Source organism: Chlorocebus sabaeus, chromosome 26 (genome assembly GCF_047675955.1).
Source record: "Chlorocebus sabaeus isolate Y175 chromosome 26, mChlSab1.0.hap1, whole genome shotgun sequence".
In the NCBI taxonomy this organism is placed as follows: Eukaryota; Metazoa; Chordata; class Mammalia; order Primates; family Cercopithecidae; genus Chlorocebus; species Chlorocebus sabaeus.
This window is the reverse complement of record NC_132929.1, coordinates 17,054,735-17,071,638: the sequence shown is the minus strand read 5'-3', so window position 1 is coordinate 17,071,638 and position 16,904 is coordinate 17,054,735. Positions and strand designations below refer to the sequence as shown.

Genomic DNA, 16,904 nt, shown 5'->3' with positions numbered 1-16,904 from the left:
TTACACCTTTAATCCCAGCACTTTGGGAGGCTGAGGCAGGTGGATCACGAGGTCACGAGTTTGAGACCAGCCTGGCCAAGATGGTGAAACCCCATTTCTACTAAAAATACAAAAATTAGCAGGGCGTGGTAACACGCGCCTGTAATCCTAGATACTCGGGAGGCTGAGGCAGGAGAATCACTTGAACCCGGGAGGCGGAGGTTGTAGTGAGCCGAGATCACGCCATTGCACTCCAGCCTGGGCGACAGAGCGAAACAAGAGCAAAACTCCGTCTTAAAAAAAAAGCAATAGCTCATTTTAAAAAAAACTTTTCAATTATTTTCCAGCATACAGCAAACATGATAAGAACACACACATTTAGAAACCACCGACTTTCTACAAAGAAGAAAAGAACTCAGAACTAATATAAGCCGGGTGTGGTGGCTCACGCCTGTAATCCCAGCACTTTAGGAGGCCGAGGTGGGCAGATCATGAGGTCAGGATATCGAGACCATCCTGGCTAACACGGTGAAACCCCATCTCTACTAAAAAAATACAAAAATTACCCAGGCGTAATGGCACGTGCCTGTAGTCCCAGCTACTTGGGAGGCTGAGGCAGGAGAGTTGCTTGAACTTAGGAGGTGGAGGTTGCTGTGAGCTGAGATCGCACCACTGCACTCCATCTGTGTGGCAGAGCAAGACTCCATCTCAAAAAAAAAAAAAAAAAAAAGGAACTAATATAAATTATATGTCTTTACTGGGTGGTTAAGTCTGAATTTATGAGCAAAGTATAAACTCAAAAGAATTTTTAAGTATTGGACCTGAAATTAAAAACAGAGATTTCAAATCTTGTTATTTTTCAAGTGTAAATTCACATAGTTTTAATAGTGTCTTCAATGAATGGTGCTGGGACAACCGGATATCCACATGCTAAACTCTTCTCTCACTCTTCTCTCATACCATATACAAAATGGACTCATATACAAAATTGGACTCACCATATACAAAATTGGACTCTTCTCTCACACCATATACAAAACCAACTCAAAATAAATCAAAAGACCTAAATATAAGAAGTAAAACTATAAAAAGCCCTCACAAGAAGATAAAGGGATAAGTCTTTGGGATACTGGATTTGGCAATGGTTTCTTATACATGATACCAAAAGCACAAGCACCGAAAGAAATATTAAAGAAATTGGACTTCATCAAAATTAAAAACCTTTGTGCTTCAAAGAACACTATAAAGAGTGAAAAGACAATTCATATGACCCACAATTCCACTGCTAGGTGAATGTCCAAGAGAAATTAAAACATGTGCACCCAAAAATGTTCAAAGCAACACTATTTGTAATACTCAAAAGGTGTAAACTCAAATGTGTACCAACTGCTGAATGGATACACAAATGTGACATATCCATATGACAGACCATTTATTCAGCCATAAAAAGGTATGAAGTACTGGTCCTACATCATGGATGAACCTTAACAACATCATGTTAAGTAGAAGAAGTCAGTTTGTTTGAGACAAAGTCTCTCTCTGTTGCCCAGGCTGAAGTACAACAGCACAATCTGGGCTCACTGCAACCTCCACCTCCCAAGTTCAAGCAATTCTCCTGCCTCAGCCTCCTGAGTAGCTGGGATTACAGGCACCCACCACCACGACTGGCTAATTTTTGTATTTTTAATAGAGACGGGGTTTCCCCATGTTGACCAGTCTGGTCTCGAACTCCTGACCTCAGGTGATCCGCCTGCCTCGGCCTCCGAAAATGCTAGGATTACCGGCATGAGCCACCGCGCCTAGCTGGAAGAAGTCAGTTATAAGACCACATAATTGCATTTATATGAATTGTCCAGAGAGAAAAAGAAGGTAGATTTATGATTGCCAGGGAATGAGAGAAGGAGGAAACAGGTTTGCTTAACCGCATGCTTAATGAGTATGGGGTTTCTATTTGGGGTGATGATTTTGTCCAAAGGCTTAGCAACTATATTCCTCCCCCTTTATGCTACATCCAACACCTGTGCTAGAAGCTATCTAAAGAAGTCCTAAGCTGCTTTATGCCAGCCACAAGGAAAGGCAACAGCTTCAGTACATGCCAATCAAAGATGAAGAACCCCAGTATAAGAAAGGTTGCTACTGACAGTTAGTGTGGGAGATAATGGTAAATAATGTTTCATTTGACTATGGTAAGACAATTACAAACATAAAACAATACAGCATTACATCACTCTGATATCATATACTTCCCCAGACCAGAGTTTCTCAATTTTGGCACTACTGACATCTAGACCAGAATAATTCTTTGTCATGTGGGCTGTCCTGTGCACTGTAGGATGTTTAGCAGCATCTCTGGCCACAACCCACTACGCACTAGTAGCATTCTCCAGTCATGGCAATTACAAATGTTTCCAGACATTATGCCCCAGGCGGCAAAATGGCCCTCAGATGAGAACCACTGCTCTAGACTAAAATACTGAACATTCTGTCCAACATTAACATACATAAAGTGATGAACCTTAGGGTTATGGGTTGGTAAATGAGAGAAGACAAAACAACCTGGACCACTTGGGACTGCCACGGGTCAGCTTCCTAAAAGCCAATGTTTGGGAAAGGATTATGGGAAAATGTAAGCAGAGAGAGCTGAAATCTTGAAAATACATTCTTAGGATCAGAACAATGATCACCTAAATGAAGGGGAGTTGGAATAAAGCGGCACGCACCTGGTAATGCATTTAATTGTCATAGTTCTGCTGATTTTTTTTTTTTTTTCCAGATGGAGTCTTGCTCTGTTGCCCAGGCTAGAGTGCAGTGCTGCAATCTTGGCTCACTGCAACCTCTGCCTCCAGGGTTCAAGCAATTTCCTACTTCAGCTCCTGAGTAGCTGGGATTACAGGCGCCTGCCACCACACTGGGCTAATTTTTGTATTTTTAGTAGAGATGGGGTTTCATCATGTTGGTCAGGCTGGTCTCGACCTCCTGGCCTCATGATCCGCCTGCCTTGGCCTCCCAAAGTGCTGGGATTACAGGCGTGAGCCACCACGCCCAGCCTGTTCTGCTGATTTAATTCCCTTGTGGATCAATGATGCTTAAAGACCAGTAGAGAAATGATCCCTGCTATCTGCATGCTGGATGCCTATCATGTCTACCCTAGGGATAAAGGCAGCTATTCAGACACTGCCAGAGTGTTTCTGGTTTCTGTGAGGAAAATAAAGAAAAACACTGCCTACCTGAGAGTCCCGTTCTCTCCTTTGTCCAGGCTGGTGAACCGGCTGTAGAGGCGAGTGATTTGACTGTGGGAAACTGAAGAGCACAAAATTAGTCCCAGCTGGCGGGGAGTAGCCCTCATTCATGCTGAACCCACCCCTCGCTGTCAAATGCTTCAAAATTCAGTAGGACAGGGATGTCGCAACTCTTATCTCTAGAATGTTAAAGCAGAAAGTTTAAAAGCTAAAGAATGAAAGGAGTTAGAAAAAAACTAAATCAAGGGCAATCAAAATTCAATCTCAGGAATGAAGTCTAGGCTTAATTAAGACTGTGATGAATATCAGATAGTTAAGATTTAACAAAACAAAGGCAAATTTTTGTCCTGTCCTGTCCTGTCCAATCCTATCCCATCCTATTTTATTGAGACAAAGTTTTGCTCTCGTCACCAAGGCTGGAGTGCAGTGGTAAGATCTCGGCTCACTGCCACCTCCGCCTCCTGGGTTCAAGTGAACTTCCAAGTAGCTAGGATTACAGGTGCCCGCCACCACACCCAGCTAATTTTTTGTATTTTTAGAAGATACGGGGTTTCCCCATGTTGGCTAGGCTGGTCTTGAACTCCTGACCTTAGGTGATCCACTCACCTCAGCCTCCCAAACTGCTGGGATTATAGGGGTAAGCCACCATGCCCGGCACAAATTTAGTTTAAAAGGAAGCTGTGAAACTTTCATGTTTCTTTTTTTTTTTTTTTAGACAGAGTCTCGCTGTGTTGCCCAGGCTGGAGTGCAGTGGCCCGATCTCAGCTCACTGCAAGCTCCACCTCCCGGGTTCACGCCATTCTCCTGCCTCAGCCTCCCGAGCAGCTGGGACTACAGGCGCCCGCCACCTCGCCCGGCTAGTTTTTTTTTGTATTTTTTAGTAGAGACAGGGTTTCACCGGGTTAGCCAGGATGGTCTCGATCTCCTGACCTCATGATCCGCCCGTCTCGGCCTCCCAAAGTGCTGGGATTACAGGCGTGAGCCACCGCGCCCGGCCGAAACTTTCATGTTTCAATGCGCTGACTTAGACACTAAGAAAACGTATGTTTTTACTTTATTTTACTTTTTTCTTTTCTTTCTTTCTTTTTTTTTTTTTTTCTGAGATGGGGTTTCACTCTTGTTGCCCAGGCTGGAGTACAATAGCAAGATCTTGGCTCACTGCAACCTCCACCTCTTGGGTTCAAGCGATTCTCCTACCTCAGTCTCCCAAGTAGCTGGGATTATAGGCACCCACCACTAAGCCCAGCTAATTTTTTATTTTTAGTAGAGACAGGGTTTTGCCATGTTGACCAGGGTGGTCTTGAACTCCTGACCTCAGGTGATCCACCCGCCTCAGCCTCCGAAGGTGCTGGGATTACAGGCGTGAGCCACCATGCCCAGCCTATTTTACTTATTTTTCAAATTTTATTTTATTTTATTTTATTTTTGGGGGATAGAGTCTCACTTTGTCACCCAGGCTGGAGCGCAGTGATGCAATCTCTGCTCACTGTAACCTCCACCTCCTGGGTTCAAGCGATTCTGGTGCCCCAGACTCCCAAGTAGCTGGGATTACAGGCATGAGCCACAGTTCCCAGCTAAAAATGCCTATTTTGATTGAAAAACAGTTTGATCAGTTTGCTGTTTTAGGCTGTACTGCTAGGTAGGTGTTGTGTGTAGAATGTTTGATTGGGGTACATCAAATAGATTCTATTTTAAAAATCTGGTTTACTCCTACACCAAGATTAGAGGCTTTATCTTTTCCCTAGGGATGGACCTTTGGATAAAAGATCAGCCTCTTTTCTGTGATTGCATGAGCTTCACTGAGTTCCCCAGGAAGGGAACTGGCTCCAAGGAAGCACATTAGGCAAATTTGTAAAATGGTCATGCTATCATCAGATGACACCTACCAGAAAGCTATTTTGCTCCTCATTTTGGATTTAGTCCATAAACTCAAGATACAAGTTGACAATTAAAATGACGCAATAATGGCAGGTACACAATAACACTAAAAACTCAAAAAGGCCTTTCTGGGAAATAGTTTAGTCTCCTGATAGATTGGAAGTAAGAGAGAGGAAACAAACAGAGTTACCGGAGGAGAAAAGACAACAGCCAAAAAGGGTGTGACAAGCATGGACTTTGTCCTAGGCTGTACCTTCAGAGGTTTAAAGGGGTGGCCAAAGTAGTTCTGATAAGGTGTCCTCCTGCCTCAGCTCATGAAACAAAAATTTACTTGTAGTGTTGGGAACAATGGGACAAAGTAAACAGGGACAAGCAGGTGGTGAGTGGCTCAGAGCTAGGATAAAAGGACACACTGTGTGTGGCTGTGAATTCTTCAGCATCAGGTTTCACCCTCGAAGCTGGGCTCTGTTCTGTCCTAGCGCTCTAAGGTGATCACTGAGCAGAGAAGGCAAAAGCATTTCCATCAGGGCAGAGCCAGCAGGGATCCAGTCACTAAGGAGACAGTTGTGGACTGTTTTGCCAGTCAGGCAGGTATAAATGGCTCACTGTGAAGTGTACACACACGTGAGGGTTAGGCAGACAGATTCTGATTCCATTCCTAGCACCACCGCTTACTAGAGAGGGGTATGTGAACGGGATCGAAGGGGGAACTCACCAGTCAATGAAAGGAAAGTGCTTGGCAAAGTGCCTGGCACATAGCAAGCACTCCAGGTCAGCTATTATCAGCATCACGCTTACATCCTGAGCCTGAAGGCACACGTATTACTGCTGTACTAATCACTCCCCATTTCCCTGCTGACTTTGCCAGTTACAACCGTTTTCTTTAAGAAGTTGACCAGTCTATCCCAGTTCTGGCCTCAGGCCTCACAGGCTACTCTTGCACTAAAGTTTCCTTTAGTTTAGCAAAAATAAGTCAGTTAAAGAATTACTAAATTTCGGGCCGGGTGCAGTGGCTCACACCTGTAATCCCAGCACTTTGGCAGGCCAAGGGGGGTGGATCAAGAGGAAAAGAGATCGAGACCATCCTGGCCAACATGATGAAACCTCGTCTCTACTAAAAATACAAAAATGTGCTGGGCATGGTGGCATGTGCCTGTAGTCCCAGCTACTTGGGAGGCTGAGGAAGGAGAATGACTTGAACCAGGGAGGTGAAGGCTGCAGTGAGCGGAGATCCCATCACTGCACTCCATTAAAAAAAAAAAAAAAAAAATTACTACACTTCCCAAAAGCAAAATTTGTTCACAATCCCAACACTGCCATTTTCATTTCTTCATATATCTTTTTTTTGAGACAGAGTTTCGCTCTTGTTGCCCAGGCTAGAGTGCAATGGTACGTTCTCGGCTCACCACAACCTCCGCCTCGCGGGTTCAAGCGATTCTCCCGCCTCAGCCTCCCAAGTAGCTGGAATTATAGGCATGCACCATCATGCCCAGTTAATTTTGTATTTTCAGTAGAGACGGGGTTTCTCCATGTTGGTCAGGCTGGTTTTGAACTCCCAACCTCAGGTGATCCACCCTCCTCAGCCTCCCAAAGTGCTGGGATTACAGGCTTGAGCCACCGCGCCTGGCTCTTCATATATCATCTAATATCAGTTACTTGTATAACTAAGTTGTAATAGCTTGCTTTTCATTTAGTAATTCACACTTTTTCTATATTGCTTTGGAGTACTTCTTAATCCAATTTATATAATTTTAAAATTGGAAGAAAGGTTATCTAATCCGACCCCTTCAATGAACAAATGAGAGCCAGGCAGGATGGCTGGCACCTATAATCCCAGGGCTTTCAGAGGCAGAGGCAGGACAATAATTTGAGGCCAGGAGTTCAAGACCAGGCTGGGGAACAGAGTGAAACCTCTTCTCTACAAAAATAAAAAATAAAATTATTTTAAACCAAAAAAAATCCACAAATGAGCCATTAAACATCTTTCTAATCTATATCATCCAAAATAACTGGGCAGTGAGGCCGGGCGCGGTGGCTCACGTCTGTAATCCCAGCACTTTGGGAGGCCGAGGCAGGCGGATCATGAGGTTAGGAGATCAAGACCATCCTGGCAAACACGGTGAAACCCTGTCTCTACTAAAAATACAAAAAATTAGCCAGGCGTGGTGGTGGGTGCCTGTAGTCCCAGCTACTTGGGAGGCTGAGGCAGGAGAACGTTGTGAACCCAGGAGGTGGAGTTTGCAGTGAGCGGAGATCACGCCACTGCACTCCAGCCTGGGTGACAGAGCGAGACTCTGTCTCAAAAATATAAAAAATAAAAAATAAAATAATAATAAATAAAATAAAATAAAATAACTAGACACTAAAATCTCCTATAGTATGTTAAGACCAGTTTATGGCAGCTAAATTTAAAATGTGGCAGGGCGTGGTGGCTCAAGCCTGTAGTCCCAGCACTTTGGGAGGCTGAGGGCCGGCAGATCACCCGAGGCCAAGAGTTCAAGAGCAGTCTGGCCAACATGGTGAAACCCTGTCTCTACTAAAAATACAAAAATTAGCCAGGTGTGGTGGTGTAATCTCAGTTACTTGGGAGGCTGAGGCAGGAGAATCGTTTGATCCTGGGAGGCAGAGGTTGCAGTGAGCTGAAATCTCACCACTGCACTCCAGCCTGGGTGACAGAGTGAAATTACGCCTCAAAACAAAACAAATAATAACAAAAAAAGTACTAATATGTTAAAAATAAATAATGTAAATAAGTAGCCAAAACATTTTTAAAAATCTGCTATCTTCCAGGACGAACTGGGTTATATGGGAGTCAGTGGAGAAACATAAAACCAAATGTCAACTTTTAATGTTAACGAATATGGTCATATCTAAACTAAACTCGAAAATTTTAGGACAAATTTTAGAACCATAATGATATGGTTACAAATAATTCTGTTAACAAAAAGAAGGAGAGAAGGCTTTAATTTAGGTACCAAATTCACTGTGACAAAGAATATAAAGCAATCTCAGAACAATTCCAATCTACCTATAAAGGAGTTACACCATCTATGTGTAGAAAGGTATTGGAACTGGTGTGAATGAAGGCCGATCATGTTTCCAGTGAAGTATTTTCCCCAGAAGGCTCTAAGCTAGTCAGACAGGTGCCCAAAACCTGCACAATTCTTGGTAACTCAAAGGAAGTATCAGGAGTTGACAGTTACCCTCAGAGAAGGCCGTGCATATAAACATGTCTTTTTTTTTTTTGAGTCAGAGTCTCGCTTTGTCACCCAGGATGGAGTGCAATGGCGCAATCTCAGCTCACTGCAAACTCCGCCTCCCGGGCTCAGGCCATTCTCCTGCCTCAGCCTCCAGAGTAGCTGGGACTACAGGTGCCCACCACCACGCCCGATTAATTTCTTTTTTATATTTTTAGTAGAGATGGGGTTTCACCATGTTAGGCAGGATGGTCTCAATCTCCTGACCTGGTGATCCATCCCCCTCGGCCACCCCAAAGTGCTGGGATTACAGGAATGAGTCACTGCTCCTGGCTATAAACATGTCTTGAATAAAGCTGTATTTTTTCTCCACTGGTATGAGTAAATAATCATTTTAAATTGTTGAAAGATTATGTAAAAGACCCTGTTCGGCTGAGGGCGGTGTCTCATGCCTGCAATCCTAGCACTTTGGGAGGCTAAAGTGGGAGGATCCCTTGAGGAAAGACCAGTTCAAAACCTGGGCAACAAAGCAAGACCTCATCTCCACAATCAATCAATGAATCATTAGCTGGGCATGGTGGCGCATTCCTGTACGCCCAGCTACTTGGGAGGCTGACGCAAAAGGACTGTTTCAGCCCAGGAGTTCAAGGTTGCAGTGAGGTATGATCACACCCCTCCACTCCAACCTGGGTGACAGAGTGAGACTCTGTCTCAAAAAAAACACACACACAAAAAGCAAAAAAAGACGCTGTTAACCTTGTTGAAATCTTTCTATTGTCACTGCATTGTGCAAAGAGGAGGAAGGCATTTCAGAGAAGTGCCAAGCAGAAATGGCAGAGGGAAGAATAAAAACAAAAAGTGAGTAAGAAAAAGTTATCTGTAATCCCAGCACTTTTGGGAGGTGGGTGGATCACGAGGTCAAGAAATTGAGAGCATTCTGGCCAACATGGGGAAACCCTGTCTCTACTAAAAATACAAAAATTAGCCGGGCATGGTGGCAGGTGCCTGTAGTCCCAGCTACTCGGGAGGCTGAGGCAGGAGATTCACTTGAACCCAGGAGGAGGAGGTTGCAGTGAACGGAGATGGCACCACCACACTCCAGCCTGGCGACAGGCGAGATACCATCTCAAAAAAAAAAAAAAAAAAAAAAAAAACGGCCGGGCGCGGTGGCTCAAGCCTGTATTCTCAGCACTTTGGGAGGCCGAGACGGGCGGATCACGAGGTCAGGAGATCGAGACCATCCTGGCGAACACGGTGAAACCCCGTCTCTACTAAAAATACAAAAAAACTAGCCGGGCGAGGTGGCGGGCGCCTGTAGTCCCAGCTACTCCGGAGGCTGAGGCAGGAGAATGGCGTAAACCCGGGAGGCGGAGCTTGCAGTGAGCTGAGATCCGGCCACTGCACTCCAGCCTGGGCGACAGAGCCAGACTCCGTCTCAAAAAAAAAATAAAAAATAAATAAATAAATAAATAAAAAATACAAAAAAACTAGCCGGGCGAGGTGGCGGGCGCCTGTAGTCCCAGCTACTTGGGAGGCTGAGGCAGGAGAATGGCGTAAACCTGGGAGGCGGATCTTGCAGTGAGCTGAGATCTGGCCACTGCACTCTAGCCTGGGCAACACAGCCAGACTCCGTCTCGGAAAAAAAGAAAAAAAGAAAAAGTCCTTGCCTTTATTCCAAATCTTAATGCAGAAGAACAGATTGATAACCTAGGTAAAGATTACAAGTGCAGCTAAAGGTAGCTCTAGATAAAGGAAAGTTGAAGCCTGTGCTTCCCGGAACACACTACACCTTAACATTTCCCCTGACGTGAAGACTTCAAGCACTGGACTAGCCTCTTAGAATTAAGAGAGATTTTAAAACATTATATAAAACAAATAAAATCTACCTTCTTATAATTGGAGAAATTTGAAAAGGAAGTGAATGATAGATGATATTAAGGTGACTCACACCTATAATCCCAGCCCTTTGGGAGGCTGAGGCAGGCACGTCACCTGAGGTTAGGAGTTTGAGATCAGCCTAGCCAACGTGGTGAAACCTCATCTCTACTAAAAATAAAAACAATTAGCTGGGCATGGTGGCACATGCCTATAATCCCAGCTACTTGGGAGGCTGAAGCAGGAGAATCATTTGAAGCCAGGAGGCAGAGGTTGCAGTGAGCTGAGATTGCTCCACTGCACTCCAGCCTGGACGACAAAAGCGAAACTCCATCTCAATTAAAAAAAAAAAGAAAGAAAAGAAAGAAAGAAAAAAAGGGGCCGGGTGGGTGGTGGCTCACGCCTGTAATCTCAGCACTTTGGGAGGCTAAGGTGGGTGGATCGCCTGAGATCAGTTCAAGACCAGCCTGGCTGCCATGGCGAAACCCAGGTTATTGCTACAATTAAGTGAATCAAGGGTGACGATTATAGAAACTCCTAAGACATTTGTGGCTTATCCTCAATTACACCTTTTTTTTTTTTTTCCAAATAAGCTTTATGAAAATGCATAAGTCTGAAAGAAGGTAGAACAAAGACAATTTAGCAAATATTTTAGTCCCTACTAAAAATACAAAAAATTAGCTGGGTCTCGTGGCAGGCACCTGTAATCCCAGCTACTTGGGAAGCTGAGGCAAGAGAATTGCTTGAACCCAGGAGGCAGAGGTTGCAGTGAGCTGAGATCGAGCCACTGCACTCCAGCCTAGGCAACAAGAGCAAGACTCTGTCTCAAAAAAAAAAAAAAGATAATATTAAGAAGTATTATCAACTTTCTTAGGTGTGATAATGGTATTGTGGTTACATAAAAACCATCCCAATACTTACGGGATACACGCAGAAGTATGAAAGGGTGAAGAGTTCTAATACCTACAACTTTCAGATGGTTTATCCAAAAATTTACATAAATAAAGCTTGTATCTTTGCAGCTGCTGCTGGGGTCAATTATCCTCTGAATGAATAAACCTCCAACTACTCTATGCTCTAGACCACTGTCCGCTCCTTGCAACCACAAAAAATTCCTGGCCAGTGGCTCACATCTGTAATCACAGCACACTGGGGGACCGGGATGGGCGGATCACCTGAACTCAGGAGTTCGAGACCAGCCTGGGCAACATGGTGGAACCCTATCTCTACAAAAATAAAAAATCAGCCAGGCATGGTGGCATGTGCCCATAGTCCCAGCTACTCAGGAGGCTGAGCTGGGAGGACTGCTTGAGTCCAGGAGCTTGAGGCTGCAGTGAGCTGTGATCATGCCATTGTACTCCAGCCTGGATGACAGAGCAAGACTCTGTCTCAAAAAAATAAATAAAAATTAAAAATCAGGCTTGATTTTGGGAGGTGGGTGGATCACAAGGTCAAGAGATCAAGACCATCCTGGCCAACATAGGGAAACAGTGGCTCACATCTGTAATCCCAGTACTTTGAAAGGCTAGGGTGGAAGCATCACTTGAGGCCAGGAGTTTGAGGCTGCAATGAGCTATGACTGCACTACCACACTGCAGCCTGGGCAATAGAGTGAGACCCTGTCTCAAAAAAAAAAAGTTCTTAGGGTCTCTTTCCCACAATGCCCTCTCTAATTGACAAATAATTGCTTCTTACCCCTTTATGGAAACAAATGAGGATAAAACTTTGCACTAGAACTCGAAAAGTACAGAGCTTTACAAGTCACTTAACCCAAAACCAGCTAGAGGTGTTAGTTATCCGTGCATTTCCATTCAATAGAAGGCAGAAGACAGCCGGGTTTTCTGCAGTGACGGAACCTTCAGGCTGGTGAGGGCTGTGAAGGGTCCAACATTTAGAGGCACGAGAAACCTAAAGTTGAATTTCTACTTACATTCTAGCCATGAAATTGTTCTCAAGCAATTGCCTTTGCCAGGCTTGTACTCTGTTAGAACTCTACCATTACTACACCCTTTCAAACAAACAAAACCTCACCAACCTGTACAACTTACTTCCTAAACCTGTTCAACACCCTTCCCGTACCATATGACACATACCACAAGGTAGAGACTAAAAATAATCTGTATTCATTACTACTTGAATGGCATGAATTGTTTCTCAAGGTGGTGGTGGTGTTGTTTTGAGATGGGGTCTTTTTCTCCCAGGCCAGAGTGCAGTGGCACAAACATGACTCACTGCAGCCTTGACCTCCCGCCTAAGCAATCCTCCCACCTCAGCCTCCCGAGTAGCTGGGACTGCAGGCACACTTCACCATGTCCAGCTAATTTTTTAAAAATTTATTTTTTGTAGAGATGAGGTTTCCCCATGTTGCCCAGGCTGGTCTTGAACTTCTGGGCTCAAGCGATCTACCCACCTTGGCTTCCCAAACTGCTGGAACTACAGGTGTGAGCCACTGCGCCTGGCCTCGTAAAGTTTTAAGTAATTCACAGCCAGCTTATTGCTACAATTAAGTGAATTAAGGGTGATGATTATAGAAACTCCTAAGACATTTGTGGCTTATCCCCAATTACACCTTTTTTTCCAAATAAGCTTTATGAAAATGCAGAAGTCTGAAAGAAGGTAGTAGAACAAAGACAATTTAGCAAATATGCCAACAGAAAGCATTTCTTAGACAATTCCTAAACTGTTAAAACATCGTGACTTAACAGTTTCATTAACTGTTAAAAACTCCTTTAAAAATTTTATTTCCTTGGAATTGGCAAAACATATGTACTTAATTCCTAATCAAATGTCCACTAAAGAAGTATAAAATGTTGTCACCTCCCCAATAATATAGCCCTACACATAGTTTTTATAACTAGTACATGCCAATGGTATTTTCCCAGTAAGATGACTGTTATCTATGGTTCAAAATAACAACATTCACATGAAGTTTATTATACCAGACACTATTCTAAGTAGTTTACATAATTCATCTCATTTAATTGTCGTAAGAATCCTATAAAGTAGGCACTATTATTATTCTAATTTTACAGATGATGAAACTGAGGCTCACAGGTATTACTTTTCCAAACACTTACTGTAATTCATTAAATATCAAATATCAGCTAATCTAGTCATGTATAAATTCTAATCTCTTTAAAATTACAAAAAATATGGTTAAATATAATCCTCAATTCCAATGCACAGCTTTCGCATTGAATATAAAGTTAGCATTCCTCAATTATGTTACATTTTCTACTGGCAAAGGAAGTAGTAAAATGTCTTATAATTGTTCTTAAAGTGCTTCTGTTAGTTTTCCAAATTCTTCATAGAACAAAAGGCAGATGAAAATAGGACAAAGTCCACCTCTCTACCCACTCCAGATATCCGTTTTTATTCTTCAAAATCCTTTGCATCATACCAAATTACTCCTTGAAAAAGCAACTCTGGGCCTGGTGCAGTGGCTCACACCTGTGATCCCAGCGCTTTGGGAGGCCAAAGTGGCCTGAGAATCACTTGAGGCCAGCAGTTCATGACCAGCCTCAACAAAATAGCAAGACTCCATCTCTACAAAAGATAAAGATAAAAATCAGCTAAGCATGGTGGTATGTGCCTGTAGTCCTAGCTACTTGGGACGCTGAAGCTGGAGGATGGCTTAAGCCCAGAGTTCAAGGCTTGCAGTGAGCTATGCTCAAGCCACTGTAGTCCAGCCTGGGAGACAGAGCAAAGACCCTGTCTCTAAAATAAAGAAGAAGAAAAAGAAAAAACAACTCTGATGATGGACACTATTTGGATAAACTGATGGTTCCCAGTGCAGAGGAATGACTTTGTAGCAGGTTTGGGGGCATCTCTCCTGGAAGTCACCCAAAATGCCCTAGGTTAATCTATTACTCCATTCATCCATGTATCAAGGCCCAATTCCTATCCTCCACGAGGACAGCCCACAGGGACGCTCTCTTCCCTGATTTCTGAAGGTGGGTGACACACAATTTCAGCTTTCTTATGTCATGATGCTAATCATAACTCTCTTGGGCTTATCTCCCCAACCAGGTTGTGGGCGTTTTTTTGTCACCATCTGCTCTCAGTACCTAGCACAGTACTGAACAGACACTGTAAAAATTGAGTAAGCACTTGTTTCACTAAGCATTCTGGCTCAATACATACATTTGCACTGGTTGTGGAGAGAATCTCCCTCACAAGTGACTCACTCTTTGGTAATGGGGAAAACAGCTTTTCCATGAGCACTCAGTTGTTTCTCCACAAGCCACATGGTAAAAATATCCCATCCAGGCCCTTTCCATTTGGTCAAATGTATATAAACCAGAATGGGATTACCGCTCCCTTCATTCTGAAGCAAAAATGGCTTTTTGCATCCTCACTATGGTTTACACTTTCTCGTTAAATGACTCTGTATTTATTTCGCTTTCATTCTGCTTATTTCTCCATGTGACTCTTTAACACAAATACTTTAATTCGGTGTCACCCTAGACCTAAAGTAGTTCTAATTACAAATGTGGCCAGAAGCTATGGCCACAAAATGTAATAAAATGCTTGCTGAATCCAAACTGCTTGTATCTCCACTCCTAGGGTCAGAGTAAGTCAGTGGCCAAACAAGTACTGCAAATTATAAAGAGATAACTACTTTGGGTCATTCAAAATTGTGAAAAGAACTGCTTTGGTAGGTGGAGAGGTTATCACTATCAAAGGTCTTTACAGAGAGGCTTAAGGGCCATATTTTAGGGGAGGCTGAAAGGGGCAAACCAATCCAGCAAGGGGTGGGGCTAGATAACGTCCCTTCCAACTTGAAAACTCTAGCAAGTTGAACTCGTCACAAAGCAGAGAACAGCACTTAACATATTCTAGGCCTGAGTAATTCTGTAGTTGTCCATAGCACTCCTCGGTACTATCTGCATATGGGCCCCTGAGTGAGTTATTGGTCATCTCATTATCAAAGACAGGTATGATGAAGAGACAGAGCTCAGGTGCTACATCATTCATTAACTCAACAAGAATCGTAAAGGTTTACTGAAAAGATAAAATATTGTATGCATCAATACAATTGTATCATACATTGCATTATCAAGGACTATTCAAAGGTATGCTGGTATTTTACAGAGCTTCAGAATCCCCAGAGTCCTTTTGCTCCTTTGTGCAGGCTAATGAGGAAGAGACTGGACTATTTAAAAAAAAAAAAAAAAAAATCAGTTCTGCAGGGCAGGGTGGCTCACACCTGTAATCCCAGCACTTTGGGAGGCCGAGGCTGGTGGATCACTTGAGGTCAGGAGTTCAAGGCCAGCCTGGCCAACATGGTGAAACCCCGTCTCTACCAAAAATACAAAAATTAGCCAAGTGTGGTGGCAGGTGCCTGTACTCCCAGCTACTCGGGAGACTGAGGCCAGAGAATCGCTTGATCCTGGGAGGCAGAGGTTGCAGTATGCTGAGATCACACCACTGCACTCCACCCTGGGTGACAGAGGGAGACTCCGTTTAAAAAAAAAAAAAAAGAAAATCAGTTCCTAGCACAAATTCACACGGAGATTTTTGAAGCACATCCAATTTCAATAGCGAATAAAAAAGTACACCAGCACAGTAGAAATCAATATATATATGAAATTAGGCCAGTAAGTATCCTCGTGTAAGTAAAAAACAGGTGCTCATAGTATCCGTGTTTTTTCTCTAGAAGTTCAGATTGAAAGAAGTCTCACAATCCCAGACCCGTTTAGAGGTCTCCAGGCATCGGGTCATGTCTCCCAAAGCCTTACTACACGGTCTTGCTTTCTGGGTGGTTTTCCTAATTTGTGACAAGAACTTGTTTGTAATTTCCCATAGTTGTCAGAGGTTTTAGGTCCTTGCCCAGTAATGGATTTTCTATAGAATCCATCTGAGTTCCTGAATTTTCTTCTCGGGCTTTACGTACTGTTGAGGATGCCTCTTCATAGGGAAGGGTGGTGCTAGGCAACAGAAAGGAAAGGAGTTCGGGGACTTTGATGGGCAAGGGGCAGAAAAGGGGGGCGTCGACGCTCTAAGAGTGATCAAGACTCCCGATGTTGAAGGGAAGGACACCCCCACAGTAGCTACAGCCCCGCTCCAGGAAGCTGCAGCTGGAAGAACAGGTCTTCCAGCTCTCGGTCCCGAAACCTGGAGGCTGTCCAGGATCCCCCCAACCTCACAGGCACCCGAGCTCCAGACCTTAGCGACAGCCGCCCTCGGTTGCGAGGCCAGCCTGAGGCGCCCGGCGTTCCCACCCCCAACCCGAACTCACAGCCGGTCTCCTTCTTGATCTCCTCGAGCTCTTCGTCCCGCAGTAACGTGGAGGCCCGAGAACCCATCGCCGTGCCGGGAGCTCCTCCGGGAGCAGCGGCGCCAGAAGAGAGGGCGACAGGAGGGAAGGAGGGAGGGAAGGGCGGGCTAGGGGTCAAGAAGGGAGAGGGCAGTGTTTCCACTGCGGACCCAGGAGGGAACCCAGGGGTGGTGCTCTGGGGAGGGCGACCCCGAGGACCCGCCAATCAGGCGCGAGGCAGCGCCCGGCTCAGGAGTCGACGTCAGCGTTCGAGTTCCAGCCCCGAATGAATCAGCCCAGCTCCAGCCCAAGTCTTGCTGAAGATAGACCCCGCCCCCGGAACCGCAGCTGCCACCGGCCTTAAAGGGGCGATGCCACTCGGGCGCTAACGACGCAATTAAAAGGGCAATTCCATTGACCAGCCGTTTTACAACAAACCTGCGGCAGGCAGCGTAGCCTACCTTTTCTCACAGAAAT

At 44.4% G+C, this 16,904-nt stretch overlaps 1 protein-coding gene across 1 annotated transcript in view; it reads right to left on the bottom strand.

Moving 5' to 3' along the window:
• Positions 1–16,672, bottom strand: part of CHP1 (calcineurin like EF-hand protein 1) — a 53,184-nt gene extending 36,512 nt beyond the window's left edge. Inside the window, exons 1-2 of the mRNA XM_008016944.3 lie at positions 16,410–16,672; positions 3,207–3,279 (exon numbers count right to left, since the gene is read on the bottom strand). Coding sequence (XP_008015135.1) covers positions 3,207–3,279; positions 16,410–16,476 — 140 coding nt within the window. The 5' untranslated portion in view covers positions 16,477–16,672. The remainder of the gene's footprint in view (positions 1–3,206; positions 3,280–16,409) is intronic.
• Positions 16,673–16,904: the final 232 nt, after the last annotated feature.